Source organism: Otolemur garnettii, unplaced genomic scaffold (genome assembly GCF_000181295.1).
Source record: "Otolemur garnettii isolate 467f Iridium unplaced genomic scaffold, OtoGar3 scaffold00007, whole genome shotgun sequence".
NCBI lineage: Eukaryota > Metazoa > Chordata > Mammalia > Primates > Galagidae > Otolemur > Otolemur garnettii.
Window position 1 is genome coordinate 39,566,848 of NW_003852402.1, and position 24,603 is coordinate 39,591,450.

General features: G+C 36.4%; 1 protein-coding gene across 3 annotated transcripts in view; it reads right to left on the bottom strand.

Annotated features, from left to right (window-relative positions):
* Positions 1-502: 502 nt before the first annotated feature.
* NAV3 (neuron navigator 3) overlaps positions 503-24,603 on the bottom strand; it is a 345,805-nt gene continuing 321,704 nt past the window's right edge. For 2 of the 3 annotated variants that reach the window (XM_003783395.1, XM_003783396.1), the window contains 6 exons: positions 19,893-20,047; positions 18,104-18,175; positions 17,303-17,499; positions 16,150-16,268; positions 8,174-8,377; positions 503-3,159 (listed from right to left, as the gene is read on the bottom strand). In XM_003783395.1, coding sequence (XP_003783443.1) covers positions 3,040-3,159; positions 8,174-8,377; positions 16,150-16,268; positions 17,303-17,499; positions 18,104-18,175; positions 19,893-20,047 — 867 coding nt within the window. In that variant the 3' untranslated portion in view covers positions 503-3,039. The remainder of the gene's footprint in view (positions 3,160-8,173; positions 8,378-16,149; positions 16,269-17,302; positions 17,500-18,103; positions 18,176-19,892; positions 20,048-24,603) is intronic. The other variant, XM_012814175.1, reaches the window with a different exon arrangement.

Consider the following 24,603-nt stretch of genomic DNA (forward strand, 5'->3'; position numbering starts at 1 on the left):
GGTTTTAAAATTAAAACTCTACTTACACTATTCAAATATACACTCCAATTACTGAGGTTAAAGAGAAGCCCGAGATACTTCGAAAGAAATTATAATTTTAAAAGGGGTTCCTTTACTTTTTGTTATCTTCTCTATTTAGGAAAAAAAGAAAAGTACCACCAAAAGAATTATTTTGTTTTAATCTTTAGAGCTAAAGGGTCAGAAGAGGATTTAATGAAATAAAACCAAACATTTAATGAGTTGATCTCAGTATAGATCAACATTTTATATTAATTCTTATTTATGAGGAGGCATTTAGGAAGACTAGTCAGAGATAACTTATTTTGAAATGTAAACCTATTGTCTTTATTTTAAAAGCTCTGAGGCCCTTTCTCTGATGTACATAACCTATAAATTCACATACATCTCTGCTGATGGTATATTAAAAGCACGAGCAACGTTGTAAAGCTTGTCACTTCCTGTTGCATTCTTTTTTCCCACATTTAATGCATAGACACCACACTTTGTTGTCAATAAATAATTCCACTTTAATGGCAAAGTAATAATTTAGACAGATACAGGGTGCACGTTTGCAAAAAAATATATGCAAGCTGGTTTACAAGCTAGAGGAACAATAAACTAATAGAAAATACATCATCCAGTCCAGTCCATCGACACCAAGTACTTATCGTTGGGGCTTTACAAAGACTACAAAAACTTTTCTGATGATTTATTTCACTGTTTCTATTTACATGATATGTTACATCAAAAATGTACAAAATATAAAATGTATACAGACAAATGTTTCACAAACTAGTTTAAGTTGTAAACTAGGTGGACCTACTGGGGTGTATTCCAGGACACGTCGGTTTATGCTCATGTTTGGACTGTGTTTCTCAAAATGGCAGGAAAAGATTAGCGATTTTCTTAGATCACACATCATACAAGGGCAACTAGTCACTCACCCAGCTACATATAGTGATGTTTCACAACGGATTGGACCCATGTTTGAGGCTTCAAAGTCAGGGTGTACAATTCTATGTGCATAAATCCTGCTAGGATTTCCCTTAGGGCAATAGCACCGTGGAAGGACCTATATACTCAGTGACACTCTGAAAACTGCACAGATGTCTTGTGGCGGTGGTGTTGTTCTTTCTAGAGCAACTGACCCATGAGTGGTCACAGAGAGTAGCACCAATTACACGTCCTAAAAGTAACACATTTTCACATGCATAGAACAAGTCTACACCGTGGCCTAGCCCTTGGGTTTTATAAACTTAAAACCTGTCCTCTGTGTGTGGTGGTAACTTCTCCAATGACTCTGATCAGTTTTCATGCGCGCTCTTTAAAGCCTGCCAGGACAGATGTACTCTCAGACAGTTTTACTTATCCAAAAATATATTGGCTTCATGTACAGTTTTGAAGCATGCTCACTCTAGCACTGATAGCTCCTGCATAGTCATAACAACTGTAAATACAGGACAAACACCAGATAATAACAGTTTTGAAGGTTTGCATTCTGTATTTGTTTGTAACGTACAGGAAATCTCAGCAAGTGAAACACCTCTTAACACCAACAGGATAAAGTACAATTTCATTTGTGTTTGTTTGGACTTGTGCAAGTTTTAAAAATTATTATTTACAATACCTACCCAGTAGACTGTGCAAATCTAACCTTCTTTTACAGTATAAACGCTTCCTCTTCCACAGTGATTTTACTGCTTCAGTGTTCTTTAATGCTGAATTTCCCATGTACAACAATAGCTATCAAAACAACATGCGTCAAAACTAATTAAAAAAAAAAACAAAAGAATAGGGGAGGGAAGCCAAATAGTTGTGCTCATGCTAAATCCAGTACCTCCAGCCCTGCTCTGCTGGATAAGAACTCAAAATCTCCCACCTTCTGAATCTCCTTCACTTTGAACAGGATAAAATTTCACCACATGTCTCAGCTTTTAAGTGACCATCAAAGAGGGTTTCTGGGTTACTTGAACATTTTGGAGGATGAGGCAAAGCAATCTATTCACAAGGTAGAAATGCTGATCTTTCTCCTATCCATTTCTTAAAGAAAAAGAGAGAGAGAGAAAGATATACAGAAATGAGGCTACTATTTCAACTGGCGTTGCTTGATTGTAAATGAAAAGACAGTGGGAATTACCAATGGTTTAGGATTTAAACCAACTGATAAACTGTTGTAGAAATCAGTTTTAAGGCAGTGAGACAGCACCATAGGAAATGTTCCCTCTTTCACTGAAAAGGCTCAAACACATAAAGCCCTAAAAAAAGCCTTTCTTCAGTGTTGACTAATAATTGGTATAAAACTCTTGTTAAGGGCGTGGACAGGTGGTTTAAAAAGACCACTGTGATAAAAACAACCTTATAAAACCTGTGACTCATGGACTAGAAGTGGGTAGAGACATCATGAGAGCACGGCGGTTAGAACTGAATGGGCACTTGTCCAGTTTGCCACAGTAGCGCTTCTCTGGTGGTTGCACAATTCCATTTGTGCTTATGGAGGACTGGCCTCTGGGATTCGTCCTGGAATGGGGTGAGCACGCAACACAGACACTACTGGAGCCCTGTGACCAGCACCATGCGGCACAAAGGAGGTCGGACAAGTTAAAAGAGTGGACCCTGCCTGGGGAGAACAAACAGCTCCTCAGAGCAAACAGAAAGGAAGGGACCAAAGGAGAAAAAGAAAGAAAGAAAGAAAGATCCGCATTGTAAACTTTTAAAGAGGAATAAAAAGAAATTCCAGTTGGGCTATTTCATGTGCAATCTATTCAGTTGCCCTGTCTAGGGTCCTTTCCAGTTGAGTAACGGAGCTTTCTATCACTCCATGGATATAAAAACGCTTAGAAATAAAATAAAGTTAAGCTTCCATCTCAATTTAGCATCTTGGCAGTTCAGTCTTGATTCTGCTGCCTCCTTGGAGACCATGACTCTGGGTCAGGGCCCTTGACAGGGTGCTTTTATACTGGCAGTGGTTTAGTGAAAATACCTTAATTTTCAAACATATTTTTTTTAAGCATAGTCTTTCCAACTAACTCTTTTCACCCTTTACAGGGTCGATTCAAGAGATGAATCCACAAGGTCTTCACGGTGGCTGGTGCTGTCACTCTCACAGCTCTGTGTGCCCGAGTAATTGGCTGCTTCTTGGAGTTTCATCAGCATATTCATCTGAAGAAAGAAAACAGAGACGGTGATATAAGCGAGGATGCATTGAGTAAGCAAGTCCTATCCAGACAAGGACCTGAGCCGAACTAAAGAACCATCTCATCCCATCCTAGAGAAATGGGAAAGTGATTTCAGATGATCACCGTTGCCTCTGGCTCCTACAACCATGTCCTCCAAATATGACTACAACACCAAACCGTAAGGACAAATCAGGGCTAGGAGATAACTCTTTTATCGGGGGTTGTGAATGAATACTGCTGCAGCAGGGACACCGGAGAGGAAACTGTATCACAGCTGGACTTCTGGGTTCACTGCTGGAAGAGCAGGCCAAGCTTCCCAGCTTTTTGACTGGGGGAAGCAGAGAGCACTGAACGGCAACTGAAAGTCGTGTGCATTCACACACACAGAGGCGCAGGCGCACACATGCGTCCCCCGAGGGATCGGGGGGATGGAGAGGAATGAAGCCAGCAGCTGCGGCCGCACACAAACATACCATCTGCTGTGTGGGGGCCAACCTCGAGAGGAGGTGACTGGAAGAAGTGGACCAGGAGCATTTGAAGAGGGAGAAGGAAAGAGTCCCTGTCACATTTTGTTGTTGAATTTCTGGCTAAAATATGATTGATACATCACTGAAAACCAAAACCGTGTTCTGGAACAGTAGTGGCTGTCTCGAGTTTTCTAGGCGTAAAGGAGAATGGCAATGTTTGTTTTAAGAAAGGGACATATGGGTGAAAGCACCTGGGGACGAAGGCAGCTAGAATTTCCATCTATTATAAAATAAAAAGCAGCAAACTGCCTGGATCTTGATGGATCTGGAGCTCCACCGTTAGAGAATGAAGTTAAAACACAATCATTTAAAAGCAAATTGTGGATGAACAGTTTAAGGATCTTAGAAAGCACAGAAAGATTGATTCATTATCTCATGGAGATAGTGGGCTTGTTTCTTTTCATCAACATTTCCTGTAAGTTGTAATAATTTTTACATCAGCTAATGCATATTGATTTTATTATCATATAAAGTAGTCAAGGTTGATCTTCTATTTTCCAATTTAGAATAATAGCATGGAGAAATCTAAAATGGGGTTCCTGGGTCACATGATGTACTATGCGTGTCTGTGAGCTCCGTGTTAGACGTGTGTTCAGTCCACGCTTGTGAAATAAATGATAACCTGGAAATCATCAACTTCAGCAAGGATGTCTTTCTGACAGGCTAGTTATAGAATACTTCGAAGTCATTGTAGTGGTCTTCAGGACAATACTTTAACCTAATTTCCAGTCTAACTCTCACAACGTATTCAATCAGGTACATTAGGCTATAACATAAAAGTAGATGGTAATAACCGTTCAAACCCAGGAAGCCCAAAAGCCAAATGGCTCCATCAACACTCTCTCTGTTTCTGTCTCTCTCTCTCCCTCTCACACCCCCACACCCTCCTACCTCACATATAATCGTAGTCCTTCTCTCCTTTATCAATCCATCCCCCATAAGTAGCTGGCTACATGTTCAATTATTGGTTGAAGCTTATTTATTTAAAAAAAAAAAAACACTTTTTTTGAGTGCCCACCCAATTTACAAAGAGTAGAAATGTTTAACAATGTCTGTTTAAAATGATATGATTATATCTCAGTCACAAATGTTTGGAAACACTTGAATGCTGAATATTGTAAAACTTTTATTGCATAATATTAATATTAAAGTCTTAAGTTTTGAAGTGGTGACATGTAGTATAATAAATACATTTCATTAGAATAAGTTCCAATTACTTTCCTCTGCCTTCACAGAGTATTACCTTATGAACGCAAATGAAATGAAATCACAGAGGGAGGGAAGGTTAGGTACCATTCAATGATTCGATCGTCATTGTGACAGATTATCACCCCCTACTAAAGTATTTCTCTCTTCTCTTCTTCCCTATTTCTTCCTCATACCCTTTGCTATGGCTTGGATGTGGTTCATCCTTGCCAAAATTCATACTGAAATTTAATCTTCATTGTGGCAGTGTTGGGTGATGGGGGCTAGTGGGAGGTGTTTGAGACGTGGGGGTAGATCCTTCCTGAGTAGAGGAATGCCCTCCCCAGGGGGTGAGTGATTTCTCACTCTGGAAGGAATGGATTAGTTCCCTCACCAGAGCAGACTGATAAAGAGAATCTGGCTTCCTCTCTTGCCATCTGATCTCTTTGCACACTCCCACTCCCCATCTGTTTTCCACGATGAGTTGAAGCAGCATGAGGTCTCCACCTGATCCAGCTGCACAATCCTAGACCTTCCAATGACCAGAATTAGAAGCCAAATGAACCTCTTTTCTTTATAAGGTATCCAGTCTCAGGCACCCTGTTATAGAAATGCTCTATGGACTAAGACACCTATAGTCACAATGTCTGTCTTTTTTAAACTCTTGGTCCGTTCCTTACCCTTTCCGGTACTTACAGATCTGCTATTCTCCCAGCTTACATCCTCTCTCTTTCAATCTGTCCTCTACTCTGTTATGAAAGAGATCTTTAGAAATTACAAATCTAACTAGGTAAGCCACAGCTCAAAAAAATCTGGTGGCTTTCCAACCTCGAGGTGTCTAAGTTTTAACTTCCTGCAAAGATAAACAATGGTTGGCATGATCTAGCTTGCATACTTCTGTAGCTTTAATTCCTCTCACTAATTTGTATATAACTCTATAAACTCATCATTTTTATTATGCTGTTCCATAACATTTGATATGTTGTTTCCTTAATTTTACATATTCTCCCTCCAACTGTATGATAAGCTCCTATCCAGCCTTCAAGACCCATCTCGAGCTTCTTCCCTGGGAAACTTCCTATACCCACTTCCTCAGTATTCACCACTTGACTAGCACGCATCTCTACCATGAAGAGTGTGTCTGGGTAGATGTATCTCTCTATATTGGACTGTGGCTTCCACGAGATCAGAAATGATATCTTACTACCTTCTGATCACCAGTTTTTGGCACTAAGACCACACATTATTAACATTCAGATCATTATAAATGATGAATACACACCACATTTTAAAAACAATGTGACATATATCTAAAACATACATCCTTGTTCAGATTCAAACCCAGATTTTTGACATAAGATTGTGGATTTTCCTGCTAGAATTTCTGATTTATATTGGACTGCAGATACTTTGCCTTATATCAATAATTATAGAAATACATAGACATAAAAGCAGATAGAGAATACTTATTTTTTATGAGAATATGCCCGATGAAAATATTTATTTTTCAATGATATCTGCCATTGAGCATGCAAGATATCACAGCTGCTTGTTTCTGAAGTTGTTCAGCAGAGCAGAACTTTCCAGCCTAATTCCCATGTCAGAATGGGAAATCTTGGAGCTCATTGCCATGAATGAAAAGAGCATTCAGACTAAGGAAAAGGGTTCTTAATGCAGTTGACCAACTGGGACTGTGGGAATTGGGAGAGTAGTACACTCATAGACTAACACTGAAAAGAAACTCCACAAACATCTCTCCTTATCTGAGACAGACACAATGTACCACAATTGCAATGGTAGTACTGGAATCTAAGAAAAATTTGGATTAAATAATCCATATTTGTATTCTAAACCTTGTAATTATTCTATTAAATTTTAACCATTCTATCAACAATTATTTACTGTATATACTTTCAATTATGCTGAATTTAAACCAATTTCACCATCATGATTGTTTACTAATCATGTTTAGTTTAAAGCAGGGGTCCTCAAACTTTTTAAACAGGGGGCCAGTTCACTGTCCCTCAGACTGTTGGAGGGCCAGACTGTGGGCCCAGGGACGAGTCAGCTGCTAAGCAGGACAGGCAGTGGTGGCAAAAACACCCAGCAGGCTTAGGATAAATGTCCTAGGTGGGCCACATGTGGCCCGCAGGCCATAGTTTGAGGACGCCATTTATACTATGTTATAAAAATATGCCTACCTTTAAAGAATCTATAATCTAGATCAGAAATCTTATACAGCAAATCTCTGGACTCTGCATGGGTGTATGTGTCTACTTCTGTGACTTTATGGAACTCTTAAAATAGTGTGGGAAATTTCCTCTGTCTCTGCATTTTCCTGGGGAGAGGATATTGAAAGTTTATCAGATTTCCCACATGTCACTCTTCAGATGTTAAGAATGATCAGCTGAGATGATGATGTGTATATTTTAAGATGGTTAAGAGCATTCCATAAAATATCAAGTCATTCTATGCCTGTGGGTATGGTCATAGCTTATGATTTTCAATCATTTTCTCTTTGAGTACATTAGCTTGAAGTGATGATATATCTTTTATTTTGTTATCATTTTTCTGTATTGGTTATACAAGTCCAATAATCTCTTCAGTCCTAAAATGATGTGCTAACAAACACACTGCATTTGAGTCCAATATATGGAAAGTAATCTACAAAAATAAAAACTAAATAAATTAAAATAGTTTTTTCCTAATAACATCATGTACTTAATATTTTCAAAATATTTACACTTTGGAATTTTATAGACATTTATTCACATTATTCTAGTATTTTGAAAAATAAAGCATAACTTCCCTTTAACTTCCAAGTCAGTAAATCTTTCTCTACTGTAAGCAACAGAAGACTAAGTTCACATTTAGTCAGGCTAGTGCTAGTTGATCTATATAAATATTCTTTAACTCTCCAAGTATATATTACGTTGTACTCTTTTTGTTTTTCCATTTAAGAACAAAGTGCAATATCCAATTAAATACCCTACTAATCATGATATGTAAAATTCCTATTTATTTACACAATTTAATGCATTAAATAAGGGAAACATTATGGTCAAGCATTCAGCCTGGTATAAGCATTTCTCAACTATTGTTAAGCACACAAGGTGGGCTTTCATTTTAAGAACTTCACCTAACAAAAGCCAGCCAAAGACAGTAGCTTAAAACTGTGCCAAATAATGCCTAGGATAACTAATGTCTTTGACACAAGTGATTGAATACTAAGGACCGCACACTACATAAAGCTTATAGGGGAAGAATCGAACATCAGTTTCTTACCAGGGGATCGCCTTCTGTGTCAGTCTGTGGAATGTGCTTTGAGGTTGTGGCTTCCTTAGTGGATGTGCAACCCTCATACCCAACATCTTCTGGTCGCAACTGCAGTAATGCTGGGCTCTCCTGAGGCAGAGAAGTTGAGTTCCATGGGTAGGTGTCAAGCACCCACTTTGAGGGATCTTCCCATGGTGTGCGTTTCCCATACATCTAAATGTTGATCACAAATTTAGCACATTAATAGACATTTGTATTCAGTAAAGGTGGTAAAAACTAATTATATATTAAGTGGTATTAAAGGTATATAAAAGTGTATATATCTTTTTGTATATTAAGTTCTTATGGGACTTTTGAAGAGAATTCAATAGGTGTATATTATTTACCAGGCTTTAAACATATATCTGTTTAAATAGATCACTTTAAACTTAAATGCTAGACAAATGAAACTGAACTTCTGAGATCAGCCTTTGAGGGAGAATATAAGGATGGTTTGTTATAAATATATGGTGAAATGACTGCCCATATTTATATTAATTAGTGTTTACAAACCAAGAGAAAACTCAATATTAAAAAATAAAAGTTCCAAATATGAAGTACTGAAAAAAAATCATGCTTGACACTAAACAGACCACTGTACTAAAATGACTTTGGAAAATGATGAAGAAAAGAAAAAAAGACTTGTTTATCTCTGTCTACTTCACTGTACTCAAAATTCCTTTGAAAGTAAGCATGCGTTCTCTGATAACCATTTTCCTTTTACCAACTTCCTCTTATAATCACATTGTTTCCTGTAAAAACTCTTTGCAAATGATTACGTATAAAGCCACTAATAAAAGAAGAGGAAAAATAGAAACTGATACACCATCGCAAGAACATGTATAGAGGCAAATTGCCCAGTAAAAAAGAGACAATAAAGCCTAAAGTACTAGAAGTGGATTAGAGATAAGAAGATGCGTCTAAGAAATGTTAAACATTTTTAATCTGGAAGCAAAGCTGAGACTGGAAAGGACGCTCTAAAGATAAAGAGGTTAATGGGACCTTGTAAAAATAGAATGCCAGAGGCAGCAGAGAAAGCAAAGTTAAAACTAAGAGAAGGGGACAGTAACATGGACACACTTTAATGTAATCCCTCTATCTCACCTGCGCTACCAAGAACCATCCTGACCACCAGGTAACCAACTTTGGTTTGTTGGTAGGTGGGGGTTCTGCATGGTTTGTTTTGGTTCAATGAGACAAAATCAAAATGGTGGACACTGACATAATGAAAACTTGATGGATGGCCTTAAAATTTCCTTTTGAGCTTCCTCTAGAGAAGTTATAAGAAGACTTTAGCCCTGTCTAAAGAAAGGGACTCTAGGTACTGATACCTGTGCATTTCCTTAAGAAAAAGTAGAGGTCAGAATAGTAGATATTTTTTTCATTATAGTTTTCTTGTTTTGGAGCAGAAGTTTTCTCTCAGTTAAAAAACTACTTGTAAAAGATGTAAAATTTAGCTTCCTATACAACTTAAACGGATTGAAGGAAAAATGTGTAATTCTTAGAAAGCTTAATTATGTTAAAAGAATCTAAGTGTAGAAACAACTGATGCCAGCCTGTAAACAACAGCAAAATTGGAAGTGAACAATGAAAAGCTAAATGGGTCCAACTCTGTATTTTAGAGTGAGACAGATATTATAGAAAAAGAATTAAAAGAAGAGAAATTTAAATATTCAGAATGAGATGAGTTGATTGCTGACATTTCAAGGAAGAAGATCACTAGAATAAAAATCAAATCCATTGTATCACCAAAATCTTTTCAAACTAGAACATCTGGCAAGAGAGCATTTCTCACGTTGTTTCCTCACCACAGAATCAGCCTTCAGCCTCAAAAGAAATTGTTCTTATTCCTCTAATCTAAGAGTTTTATATTTGCTATAAGGCTTTGTGTCCCCACCTTTCTTCCAATTCAAGGTGTCTTCCTGCCAATAGATCCAAGGAGCTGGTTTGTGAAATATAAGATTCCTTTACTTCCTGCTGCTCCAGAAAGCATCGATGGAGCACCCTGGAAATATTTTCTGTTGACATACTTTTCTGGTCCAGCACAGTCTTTGATGATCATGAGAACTATTGACTAACCTAAGGGTTTTCTTTTGTTCCCCTTCCATGAATCCTCACATCACAGTCGACTCATATTTCACACTGATCTATTACTAAATTTCACAGACTAAAGCAAGGGACTTGAGACACTTTTTATCTCTTTTCAAAAGTATGTTTGAAGTATCTCTTTTAGTTTGAGAAATTGTTATTTCTTAAGTGACTATATTTTTGCCCCAACAGAAGCTCTATATAATTATAATACTCAGAAATGTTTTAAAAACAATATTGATATAATATGAAAGAAAAACGCATATACCTTTTAAAAATGACATCCAAGGAAGCTAAGCATTATCATTTAAATTTTTTAGATAGTTTCCTTTTCTGTTTATATATTGGTGAGAAAATATGAAATAAGGAGAATTTCATAATACTTGGATAAGAGTTTATTATAAAAACTATATCTAGAAAAATTCATATAAATATCAACCTTAAAATGATTAGTTTTAGAATATTGCAAGCAAATATTTATAAAATTATTCTTTTGGTACAAATGTTCAAAATTGAGAGACCAACTTTTATCCTGGTAGCATGATAGTACTAGAAGATCCTGAGATATGTTATAATTGAAAAATAAAAGCCATTCATATTAATATAATCTTTTATTTTTGTTGGAGATAATTTCTAGGCCATATGCTTAAAAACACGAGACTGGGTTATTTAAATCTGGAGTCAATAGGAACATTATTGAGGATCTTAGCTTCATCTCTAAAGACAGAGAGCATCTTCATACTATTCATCATGTTCAGTAAAACTATCATGATTGTTCTAACTACCAGCATTTCATATACTGGATGAGGAGAAGCATCATAGTAAAGGGAGGGAAAGAACAAAAAATAGAGGACCAATTTTTTAGATAATAAAATAAATACAAAAAGCATTGTAGATGGCAGAATGTGCAGAATGTGAACAATATATTCTCATAGCAGTTGTGATAACCAGAAACAGAGATACCTAAGCAAAAACTGCCTGAAACTTTGCTGAGTTATTAAAAAGGAAAAAGGATTCTTCCACAATCATTTGGGTGATTGTGCCACATAAATTATACACAGTTTTCTAATTCCACAATTTCATGAAATTTCAAATCAAATTTAAGGAAATAGGAAGACTAATGGGAAAGAAACACTATATTTTGTTGAGAAAACAAGATTTTCTTATTAGCGGCATAGTTTTATTCTTAAGAATAAAGAGAAGGGATGGAGGAGGAGCCAGATGGTGGACTAGAGACCTCTTCTTACCAGCTACTCATGGGGAGAATGGGAAGAGAAGGCCCTACCCACCTCTGGCTGAGAAAGCTACCCAGGAACATAACTCTGGGGCACAGTGAAGCAGAAGCAGACCCTAGGAGCCAACAAGGAGGTCTGGAGCTGAGGAAGATCAGCATAGAAGTCAAGTTCCTGGGTACAGGCAGAGGCTGACTGGCCGGCTCCTCCCATGCAGGTCTGGGGACATGAAAGGGATACCTACTAGTTTTTTGATTTTGGACTGAGCTGCTCATTAGAGCTGCCTTGCAGGGGATTGAGTGAGTCAGTGAACTTGAAAAGCATCTGGGGCAGGGATTGAATGCTGGGAGGGCTAGAACTTCCCACAGCTTGGCTCTAGGCAGGGTGCTGTCATTGTAGGAAGGCCGTGCAGAAGGAACAGTCCATAGGGTCCTAGTCCACAGCTGGTTTTGGTATGCCTGCTGAGCTTAGGCAACAATCCTTGGGGTGAGCTGAATGACCTCTGTACCTTAAGGAAGGCCACTTTGTTGTCAGCATGCTGTTCCATGCTCCCAGATTCAGGGAACCCACCTTAATTGGTCAGAGCAATATAATATCCTATAATCCCATAATAGCTGGGGACTTTAAGACCCCTGTAGTTGATCTGGAAAGATCATCTAAACAGAAACTAAACAAAGATACAAGGAACATAAATGCAACTTTAGAACAAATAGGCATAATGGACATAGACAGAACACACCATCCCAAAGTTAAGTGATATACGTTCCATCTTCTAGCCAGTCCATGGAACATATTGCAAAATAGATCATATCCGAGGTCAAAAATAAAACCTCAACAAAATTAGATGAATAGAAATTAAACCTGTAGAGTCTCAGATCACAAGGCAATAAAGTTGGAACTCAATTCCAATAAAAATTTTCATCCTCACACAAAGGCATGGAAACTAAACGTCCTTTTGCTGAATGACAGTTGGTTCAGAGAAGAGATAAAGTAGAAAATTATAAAATTCCTTGATAACAATAATAAAGCTATAAGTGTCCAAACCTGTGGGATACAGCAAAAGCAGTCCTAAGAGGGAAATCTATTTCATAAAATGCCCACATCTGAAAATCACCAAGAGAGAACATCAACAACCAAATGAATAATCTTTAGGAAATGGAAAAGAAAGAGAAATCCAATCCCAAACATAGCAGAAGAAAAGAAATAACCAAAATTAAATCAGAAACAAATGAAATTGAAAATAAAAGATTCATTCAGAAAATTAATGACATAAAAAGTTGGTTCTTCAAAAATATAAATAAAATCAATAAACTTTTGTCCAGATTAACTAGAAACAGAAAAAGAAAAACAAAAAAAGGAGAAATAACAACAGATATCAGAGAAATATAAGAAATTATCTCTATTACGAGGAATTCTATGCCTAGAAATTTGACAATGTGGAGGAAATGGATCCTGGAATCACTTCCTCTACCTAGATTTAACCAGAAAGAAATAGATCTCTTGAACAGATAAATATCAAGCACTGAGACTGAAGAAACAATGAAAATCTTCCAACAAAAAAAATCCCTAGTCCAGATGGCTTTACACCAGAATTCTATCAAATCTTCAAAGAAGAGTTTGGATCTACACAGCAGAAACTATTCCAAAATATTGAAAAGGAAGGAATCTCCCCTAACATGTTTTATAAAGCAAACATCACCCTGATTCCAAAACCAGGAAAGGACCCAACTAAAAAGGAGAGCTACAGACCAATTTCACTAATAAATATTGATGCAAAAATACTCAACAATATCTTAGCCAATAGATTATAGCTACACAGTAAAAAATTATACATCATGATCTAATAGGCATCATCTCAGGGATGCAAGGCTGACTTAACATACACAAATACACAAATGTAATTCACCATATTAATAGAAGCAAAAACAAAGACCATCTGATTTTCTCAATAGATGCAGAAAGAGCATTTGTCAAAATTCAGCATCCTTTTCTAACAAAAACACTTAAGAATATTGGCAAAGGTGGCACATTCTTAAACTGAGAACCCATCTACAACAAACCCACAGTTAATATCATTACAAATGGAGTAAAACTGAAATATTTTATACTTAGAACTGGAACCAGACAAAGATGTTCTCTATCACTACTACTATTCGACATAGTTTGGGAAGTTCTAGCTACTGAAATCAGGCAAGAGATGGATATAAAGTGCATCCAAATGGGGGCAGAGGAGGTTCAACTGTTGCTATTTGCCAATGATATGATCATTGAGAACCCCAGAGTCTCAACCATAAGACTTCTGGAAGTGAACAAGGAATAGAGTTATATCTTAGGGTATAAAATTAATGTCCACAAATCTGCACCCTTTATATACGCCAATAATGGCTAAGTTGAGAAACTAATCAAAGACAGTTTCCTTCACAGTAGCTTCAAAGTAAATGAAATACCTGGGAATATACCTAACAAAAGAGGTGAAGGACCCCTACACAGAGAATTATCAAATCCTAAGAAAAAAAATAGCAGAAGATATTAACAAATGGAAGAACATACCATGATCTTTCTTGGGAAGCAACATTATTAAAATATCCATACCACCAAGTGTAATCTATAGATTCAACGCAATCCCCATTAAAATACCAACATCTTAGTTTGAAGACTTGGAAAAAATGGTTCTTCACGTGTATGGAAGACAGAGGCATCCCTTTATCAGACTTAGGTTATATTCCAAGTCCATGGTGATTAAAACAGCATGATATTGGAACAAAAATAGAGACACAGACATATGAAACTGAACAGAAAACAAGAAATAAAACCATCTCTTATAGCCATCTAATCTTTCATAAACTAAGCAAAAGCATACACTGGAATAAAGAACCTTTGTTCAACAAACGGCACTGAGAGAACTGGATTATTACATGTAAAAGACTGAAAATGGACCCATGAATTTCACCACTTACTAATATTGACTCAGGATGCCCAAAAGATTTAAATCTAAGATATGAAATGATAAAAATCCTAGAAAATAGTGCAGGAAAAACTCTTGAGGATATCAGACTGGGAAAAGATTTTATGAAGAAGATTTCAGCAGCAATTGCAACAACAACAAAAATAAACAAATGGGACTTAATTAAACTAAATAGATTGTGTACAGCTAATGATATAACAAGTAAATAGACAACCTTCAGAATGAGAAAAATATTTGCATGCTATGAATCTAACAAAGGCTTGATAGCTGGGATCTGTAGAAAACTCAAATTAATCAACAAAAAAGAGAAAACCATCCATGTATCACTGGGCAAGAGACACGAACAGATCGTTCTCTGAGGAAGACAGATGAATGGCTAACAAACATAACAAACATCATTCCTAATCAGAGAAATGCAAATCAAAACCACCCTGAGATATCATCTAACCCCAGTGAGAATAGCAAACTAATACAGCCTCTTTGGAAGGAAGTATGGAGAATCCTCAAAGAACTCAAATTAATCCTCCTATTTGATCCTGCAATCCCACTACTAGGGATCTACCCAAAAGGAAAAAAAAAACATTCTATTGTAAAGATATTTGCACTAGACTTTATTGCAGCTCAATTTATAATCACCAAAATGTGGAAACAACCTAAATGCCAACCAAGCCAGGAATAGATTAACAAGCCCTGGTATATGTATACCATGGAATACTATTCAGCCATAAAAAATGCGATGACTTTACATCTTTCATATTAACCTAGACAGACATGAAACACTGTTTCCTTCGTAAAGTATCACAAAAGTGGAAAACAAAATATCCAATGTACTCAATACTATTAGGAAACAGTAGACATTCTAATACACGCGCACATAAGAGAAAAATTTCAATTCAAGTAGGGTAGGGGGAGAAAGAGGGAGGAGGAGAAGAGAGGAGGGGAGGGGCTTGTTCTGTTCCCACTTAATGGGGACAATGTAAGGGCATACCTTTTGGGTGTGAGACACAACTACAAGAGGGACTCTACTTAATAAATGCAAATATTGTAACCTAGTTGTTTACACCTTCATATTAACTTGAAATAATAATAACAATAAAAACAGAATAAAGAAAAGGGCTGGCTGCAGGTCTTCATGATTTTAGGTTTGAGAAAGGACCAACAGAGATGCTGCTAAACCAACTCGTCACTGATGAAAAAGACCAACTCACTCAACCACCTGCCTTAGACTTTAGAGCACCCCCTCAAAAATAATAAAGGATCTTGCAAGGACATTAAAGGGTTTCAAACAATGAAACACACTTGCATCTACTTGGAAAAGCTACTTGTTGAAAATTAGGTGATCAGCCCATGTAAACATGGAAGTGTCATAAAATGCAGACCTGAGAAGTGACTGGCTACCTAATAACAGTCCATAAAAACGCATAGCAACAAATGTGGCCTTAGATGAGTAGTTATTAAAATAACTGTGCTACCTCTTTCTCTTCCATATTTGCTCTCAGGAAAGCAAAAATATTGCATATTAAGTAGTTGCTCTTAAAAGCTTTATTAGTCCATATTGTTCATCCCTGCAGCTTTGTGTGTAAATACCCAGAAGTATGATTTTTTTCCTTTTAAAAGAATGATTTGTTTTGTTTTTTAATAAAGAAAATTGAGTCCTATACCTGAAGACCTTCTCTTACTGCCTCCAGAACATAAGGTACCAAAGAATAGTTCCAGAGATCCATGAACCACACTCTAGAACCTTCAACGTCCATGGGGCATGGAAGGAAAAGTCGGGGACCTGAGGAAAAAAACAAGCAACAAGATGTTTTTAAGAAGCATTATTTTAACAATATAGACTCCTGTAAAATTTAGACATCATTTTGGAGGACTTAGTATGCTTCTTGTGAGAGTCCTAGCAAATTATAAGGTTGGCCAATTTGATTATTGTGAAAGTAAGTTTACTGAAGACCCAATCTTCTGTCTTCTCCTTTCTTTTTATAATAAAATATTAACCTTAAAAGCATAATATATTAGAGTTAACAGACCTCATGAAGATCATAATACATTCAACCTAGATTTTACAGCAACAAATCCATGCTGAAATGAATTACCAAACACAAAATATGACATTATTTGTAGAACTGGGACTCAGCATGGGACTCTGATCCCACTGTAGAGCTCTTCTTTCTAATGTACACGGTGTCTATAGTTAAGTATATTATTATAATCCATCACAGTGGTAAAGGGACTTCCATACATGCAATGAAAAAATACAAAATTAGACCTATTTACGCCACTAAAGAGAAATAATTCAGTTTTGTCTTCATGAAAAATATGAAACACCTAAATTATCTATATATAAAGCATATAAACTATCTCTAGAATATTTCACAATTTTATTTCATGTGAGCTATTAGCTAAGTATTTTTATTATAAAAATTAATTTAGGGCAGCGCCTGTGGCTCAAGGGAGTAGGGCGTCGGCCCCATATGCTGGAGGTGGCGGGTTCAAACCCAGCCCTGGCCAAAAAAAACAAAAAAACAAAACAAAAAAAAACACCAAATACCGCAAAAGTAACTTAAACAGATATAATTTATTTCTAATGGCTACCTGATTTTTAGATATTTGTCCATTTTAACTTGTTTGATCTCAGTAATATTCTGACTATAGATATAAAGCTTAGAAGAAAAGAAAAAAAAAGGAAACTTAAATCTTTGAGAGTTTGAAAAAAAAACTTTAATTTTGCTTGTTATTTTCTACCATCCAATCTGGTCCTTTCTACCAAGTACTCCTAGTTCCTGAAAAATGGCATATTGTAATTTTGGAACTCACCAATGGTAACGTCAGAAGAACTGTGTGTTTCCAAAAAACTGTTGAGATGATGCCACGTCTTAGGAATCCAGTCTATAATTTTGACCAGGTCATTATTGCGTACGTTCCTCTCAATTTCCATCTCTATCAGTTTCCTTCGAAGATACCTGCCTAAAAAGCCTTTCACGGGTTCTGTGTGATTTGTGCATAGTACCCACCTACGATAAGAAGAATTCAGGAATTTTTATATAAATTAAAATTTAATGAAGTCTACAGCGTTTTTCCAACATAAAGTAAGAATGTTCCTATTTCGCTTGGTGACCACGTGGTAATGATCAAAGGGACTAGAATACCTATTAACATTAGAACTACAATGTAGCTAACGCTACTTTTTGAGCTAAAAAGAAGCTCCTGTGCGTCAGAAGTGAGTGGGAGTCTGCAAGCTGAACACGCTGCTGCAGGAAAGTGACGAATCCTGAAATAGGAATTCTCCGCACAGTTCTCACACTTAGAAGGAAACTGCTCTACTTTAGCCGGGGACATGGTGAGCAGAAAACATATTTACCTTTCTTTCTTTCTTTCTTTCTTTTTTTTTTTTGTTAAGAAACATTTCTGATTACAGGTTGAGGATCACAAAATGTTTGCTTGAGAAAGAATTTCAGAGACGTGAGAATTTATTTTCACACCTCAGGTCGACCACTGCCAGGATTTGTCAATGTACAAATAGAAGAACTACCACCAAAACCAGACTAAAACAGTGCACACACACACCACACACACACACACTCTCTCTCTCTCTCTCTCTCTTCAACTTCTCTTTACCTGAAATTGTGATGCAGCTCTAGATTTGGTGATGAAGAAACTCCCTGATTCATTGTTCCAATAATATAAGGACTAGAAAATATAAATAGAAAATTTAGATGTATTTGAGATAAAAACAATTCATTAAAATTGTCTTAGAAACTATTCAACGTGGATTATTCCATTCTGACACAAATCTTTAAAGAGGTAATTTCATAATGGTAATTTGGAGAATGACAAAAATCACCGGAAGGGAAATGAATATTTGGGGTTCCAGTTTCAGCTCTGCCACAGAGGTGAGGCATTTTTTCTCTCTGAACTCAAAGAGTAAAGAGTTTAGGTGGTATAATCACAATGTCCCACCCCACGCTAACATCATATAACTCCTAAACTTGTATTAAAATTCATTATTTTTTTCCATTTTCATATTTCATAGTTAAGTATTATTAATAACATGAGAAGATCTGTATTCTTTCAATCCTTATTTTATTCTGATGCATACTTTCTTAGCTCTAGCAAGGATAATTGGAAAATTTGTTACTATTAAAATTAATATAATTTATGTTGATGTTTTTATATGTCCTTTCTTTAGAGGCCATGCTGCACTAAATTCTTAGTGGATTTTCAGATTTTTTAAAACAATATGTTAACCTTTTATATTATTGTAGATAGTTAAAAATCAACTATTAGTAGATTGAGCTATATATAATTGTATTAAATTTATCTATATAGAAATGTTGAATTTAAACTTTGATGTGTACTGAGAATGGAACCAGAGCTCTACAGCCTCCATCTAGTTCCTGATTTTTCTGATTCAAACTATGTCATCTCTGATAACTTTCTCCCACACATTCAGAATATATATATGAAACCCTTATCAAAGAAACAGTGTTTCCATAAAAGTGCCTGAGACATAGTTGTTGAATGAATAAACAGATATTAAGGAATACACATGGATTCTTTGGAAATGTGGTATTATATTAATGAGGGTTTCTCAAATTAGTGGCATCCAGTATAAGTCTAAAAATAATAACTATATGAGGTAGTATATATGTTACTTAGCTAGATTTAATCATTTAGTATATATTTCCTTTAAAACATCAAAACATCATGTTCTGGTACAAAGTACATATGACATTATTTATTAATTTTTTAAAAATAATAGAAATTAAAATGCAAATAAGTTTTGAATATTAAAAAGTAAAATAGGCTCAGTGTCCGTGCTCAGTGGTTAGGGCACAGGTCACATATACCAAGACAGGTGGGTTTGAACACAACCTGGGCCTGCTAAACAACAATGACAACCACAACACAAAAATAGCTGGGCATTGTGGCAGGTGCCTGTACTACCAACTACCATGTTTCCCTGAAAATAAGACCTACCCAAAAAATAAGCCCTAGCAGGATTTCTATGCATATGTTAAATATAAGCCCTACCCTGATAATAAGGCCTAGTGATGGGCGTGGCTATGCAGCATATCTGCACAGCCACACCATGCATTTTGGCGCAGAGAGGAAGACATCCCCTGAAGATAAGCCCTAGTGTGTCTTCTTGAGAAAAAAATAAATATAAGACAGTGTCTTATTTTCAGGGAAACACGGTAGTTGAGAGACTGAGGCAAGAGAATAGCTTAAGTCCAAGAGTTTGGGGTTGCTTTAAGCTGTGATGCCACAGCACTCTACTAAGGGTGACAAAGTGAGACTCTGTTATAAAAATAAATAAATAAATAAAATATATAAAGGCACAAGAAAACAAATTTAACCACCATTTCCCCCATAATTTATTATGCAAAATATTTGATAAACATACCATTTGTTGTATTTACAATTGAGGAAACCATTGAAGACATCACTCAGAGAGCCGACATGATGAAGATTATCAAGAATTATTACAACCGGAAGCTCCACACTGTTATTGTCTGCACTGCACTGCTCCGCCAGATTGGCTAGATACTGCTGCAGCTCCTGATAGAAACAAGGAACGTGAACACATCAACGATACCTTTACACGGATAGCAAGCAATTAGCATCTGAGGAACGGTACACTTTATCTTCCATCCCGTTTCTTTCATTGAAGGCCATTTATCATTCTATTCAGGTAAAATCTTATTCTACAAAGCAGACATCGTGTGATATTAAGAGAATAGCATTTTTAAAGGAAAGGGAGAGCAAGCTGACCAGAGCCAGTGCCAAACACCCACAGCAAACAAACTGAGGCATATTCCTTCCTCAGTGGTTCCCCCTCCCCCAGAGAGAAGCCAAAATGGGTTGTAGACATAAACTCTTGAGATAACACATATTGAGATTTTATCCTTAGCTTTTTGTATTTTAATAATAAAAGTAGATTTTAGAAACCTTAATGTTTCAAGCACAGACTAATGGTGAAATTGCATCTCTTTGTTTCTAATATTTTTAACACGTAATTTCTAACTCTCTTTGATGGGGTGTATCTGAAACTGCAGCCACAAGACTCTGAAAAGTGGGGTTATTTATTTACAACCTGCACGCAACTATTGTGATTTTAAATCAAGACAAAATTTGTTATATTTCACTGAGTCATTAACATTAGCATCAACCACTGAGGTTCTTGGTTCTTTTACAGGTGTTATTCCTGCCTAATAGCTTTTAATATAAATATGATAACCAGTTTGCGGATTGACTGCTCTCACAGATGGGCAGACTGGGAATATAATTAGGTTTCTTAGAATTATCCTAATCAGTCAGAGCATTTCCATAGTATTTGCATATTTACAATGACATTTTCTATTTGTGAATTTTGCTCTGAGTTAAAAACAATTCCATGATCCCAATTTCTGGCAGCAAGGTAAATACGTGAGCTAGTCACCTAGATGCAGCCTTTCTGTGTAACACCACCGTAGAACTAAAATAGGAGACAAAACAATGAACAGGGTTTTAGGCATTTAGTAATATTCAGGTTCAAATATAAAATTTACTAGAAAACTAAAGTACTACTTGTTTTATACTGAGCTAATCACATAAACTAAGTCTCACCTAAATCCGTGAATACAGAAAAATATGTGTAAAAAATGGTGAATATTCTGGAAAATTCCATTTACCTTAAAAGAAAAAAATTAAATTTATATCACTAATCTGGCCATATTAAGTCACTCATTCACTTATAAAATATTCACTTTCTATCTACTATGTTCATAGTCTTAGATTAAGCCCTAAGGCGTATAAAAACAAAAAAGCATTATTAGACTAATGCCTACTATTATGAAATTCAAATAAATTTAACATTTATTATTAACTTCTCCAAGTACTTTCCTGGATATAGGGATGGGATTTGAGATGATTTTGAATAATGAGCAAATTTTCAACCAACAATTGTGCAGTTATTCGTTCTTTCAATACATTTTCATCTAACACTAGGTGCCAGGTGCTCTAGCGTCAATGATTCAGGGATAAAATATAATTTCTATATTCCAGGAATTTAAGAGTTGACAATCAGAGAAACAGGTCAACAAGTGAATTATAGTGTGGTAAATGAAATGCACAGAACACTCTAGGGAGTTTTAAAACAGACATGTAACCCAGCCTCAAGGTTCAGAGAACAACATGGTATAGCAAAGAAAAGCTCTTGAAGTCTAAAGAATAAAAAGGGAAAGTTGGAAAATGTGAGCATATAATGTGTTTCAGGAAAGAAAAGTTCTCTTGTTGCAAGAAGATATGGTACGTGCTAGTGGAGGTGGCACAGACAGATAAAAAAGAAGAGTTTGAGTCCACGCGAGCAAGTTAGCTTTTGTTATAAAAATGAAAACCATCGAGATATTTGTGTGCTTTTTTGTTTTCACTAGGGGAGAATAATTTATTTATTAAAAGAAACAAATGTAGAGAAAATCATGATGAATTAAAAATGGAAAAAGAGCATGTAGGAAGCTTATTATCTTCTTAGAATAGGTTAGGCATACACATATATAACTATAAAATATAGTTGAAAATACATTATTTCAGAAAGTATTGAACAAAGATTTCATTTATGGCATATAAATACTACTTGTTGCTTCTAGAAATGATTTTATGGTGACAGCATTATATATTAGTCCTTTATTAAGATTATAGTATCTTCATGCTTAAAAAATGGGCGAAGAGTTTATTGAACAGAAAAAGAATTATAAGCAAAGTCAGAAATGTAAAATTACACTATCTATATAGAGATGAATTAGGGATGTATGTTTTGTAATAGTATATGGCAATAAATAAATTGTAAAGGAAAATTTCCAAACTTGAGTGATTGGTAAGATCACTGGACCTTTCTTATTAGCAATAAAAAACTGAATGTTCTGAGACTTTGAGTAAAATCGAATTAAGATTTAATATGTGGGGAGCATATGAGAGGGAATGAGAGACACTAGTCAAGAGGATATCAAAATTATTGATGCAAAGAGAAACTACGGGACTGAACAGGGAACACTGTGATATTTTTGACTGAGTGCAGAAACCAGTAAGAAAACACTGAAGGATTTTAAGGTAATGAGATTTTAATTATGAAAGGATATACTATTTTCCATGAGGTGAGTTGATAAATCCAGGAAAAGAGAAAAAGGAAATTTAAGAGAGATGGTGAATCAAGCAGTTAGAAATTAATCACAGAAGTCTAAGAGATGAGGGGTGTTAATTTGGGGTGCAGGGTGGTTGGGGTGAAGATGAGTGGAAGAAGACAGACTTATGATAGTTTTTCAGAGCTGAATAAACATTTCTTTATTGGGTAAATAGAAATATCTGTAAGAAAGTTCACAGATTTGGGAGAGTGGACATGGTGAACAGCATTGGACAGGAGTCAGCTACACCACTTACCACGAGTGGCCGGCACGGGAATTACTCACAAGCACAGTGAGAGAACAGAGGGAGTGTCGGGGGAGTATTTCATTTACTGGTAATGAAAGAAGAGCAGTCAGTAAAAGATACTGAGAAGAAACTTCAGGAGGTAGGGAAGAGACGAGGAGGGAAAGAAAAAATGAGTCAGAAGAATTTCTAGAAAGAGGAGATCAATGCCAGCAATGTGCTGTAGAAAACAGAGAGAGAGAGAGAGAGAGAGAGCGCGCACGCATGCAGATGAACTGAATTTCATAATTAGATCACTGGGTGATTTATGAACAAGCAGCGCCATTAGATTCTAATTGTGCTTCTCTTTCCCAAGAGAGTGCTTAGAAATATGCGTCAGTCAGGTATAGAAATAGACATATACTTTTTTTTTCATATAACTTAGGAATTTTATACAGATTCCCTTGAAACACCCTCATCATCTCCACTCTAGCTTGATGGAGATGAAAACTTAGATTGAGATTATGGAATCTTAGCTTGAGATTGTGTAAATTTATTGTCATGAAAGGTTTATTATTTCCAGATCTAGTGAAGTAGGAAAAAGCAAGAATATATGCCAGGGACACTGACAATGAAATGAGCTTCATACTTTGAAAATACAGACAGAAGACTGTAGTTATATAAAAACAGTTGATCACGTGTCTCTCTGATTCCGACTCTAGACACGTTGAAAATGAAATCTGCCAGGTCCAGTTTTCTGATCTTTTGCCACCTAACATTCCAAGTGGCTTCAGCTGGCCACACATTCTTTACTAAACCATCCCCAGCCTTCTGGGCCTCCTATATCAAATGTCACAAAGTCTAATTGTTTATGTGAACTGCTCTCAATCAAAATGCTCCAGCTGGCAGCTTGAGGGAGGGCTTGAAGTGTGGGAAGAGGAACAGAATGTAAAGTGCAGAGGTACTGAAAACATGAAAGATATTTTTCATTTGATGGGTTTATTTGATCTTTAAAAATTTTTTTAGAATCAGTAGTGCTTTCGGATTTGTGTCATCAGTGCTGTCCATGGCATAGCATGAAACATCAGCGGTCACTGGCCCCGTATTTTCAGGGAAAGGGTTTATTATTTTTTGCCTCATTAGCATTTTACTTTTATAGTAATGCTATACTGATAACAGCTACCCCTGACCCAATAGCAACTTGTCATCTGCTTTTTTTTTTTTTTTTTTTTTTTTTAAGACAGAGTCTCACCCTGTTGCCCTGGGTAGAAGTGCCATGGTGTCACAGCTCACAGCAACCTCAAACTCCTGAGCTCAAGCGAGCCTCAGCCTCCCGAGTAGCTGTGAGTAGCTGGGACTATAGGTGCCTGCCATACCCAGCAATTTTTTTAGTAGAGATAGGGTCTCACTCTTCCTGAGCTTGGTCTTGAACTCTTGAGCTCAGGAGATCCACATGCCTCAGCCTCCAAACGTGCAGGGATTACAGACCTGAGTCACTGCGCCCGGCCACACCTGCTCTTCTTTAATAATCATCTTCACTGACCCTCACTCCCACCTCCCAGGGAAACTGTGGCTTCCTTATCAGTTTGGCAAGAGGCCAAATTCTCTGCCAGTGACTCCGTGCTCAGCACACTGACGACTTCGTATCTTCTGACCACAAAGAATAAACACTTTCTAGTTCTGTTTAGAGCTTTCTTGGGGCGAAAGCCATGTGATGTGTCCACTGGTTTATTCCC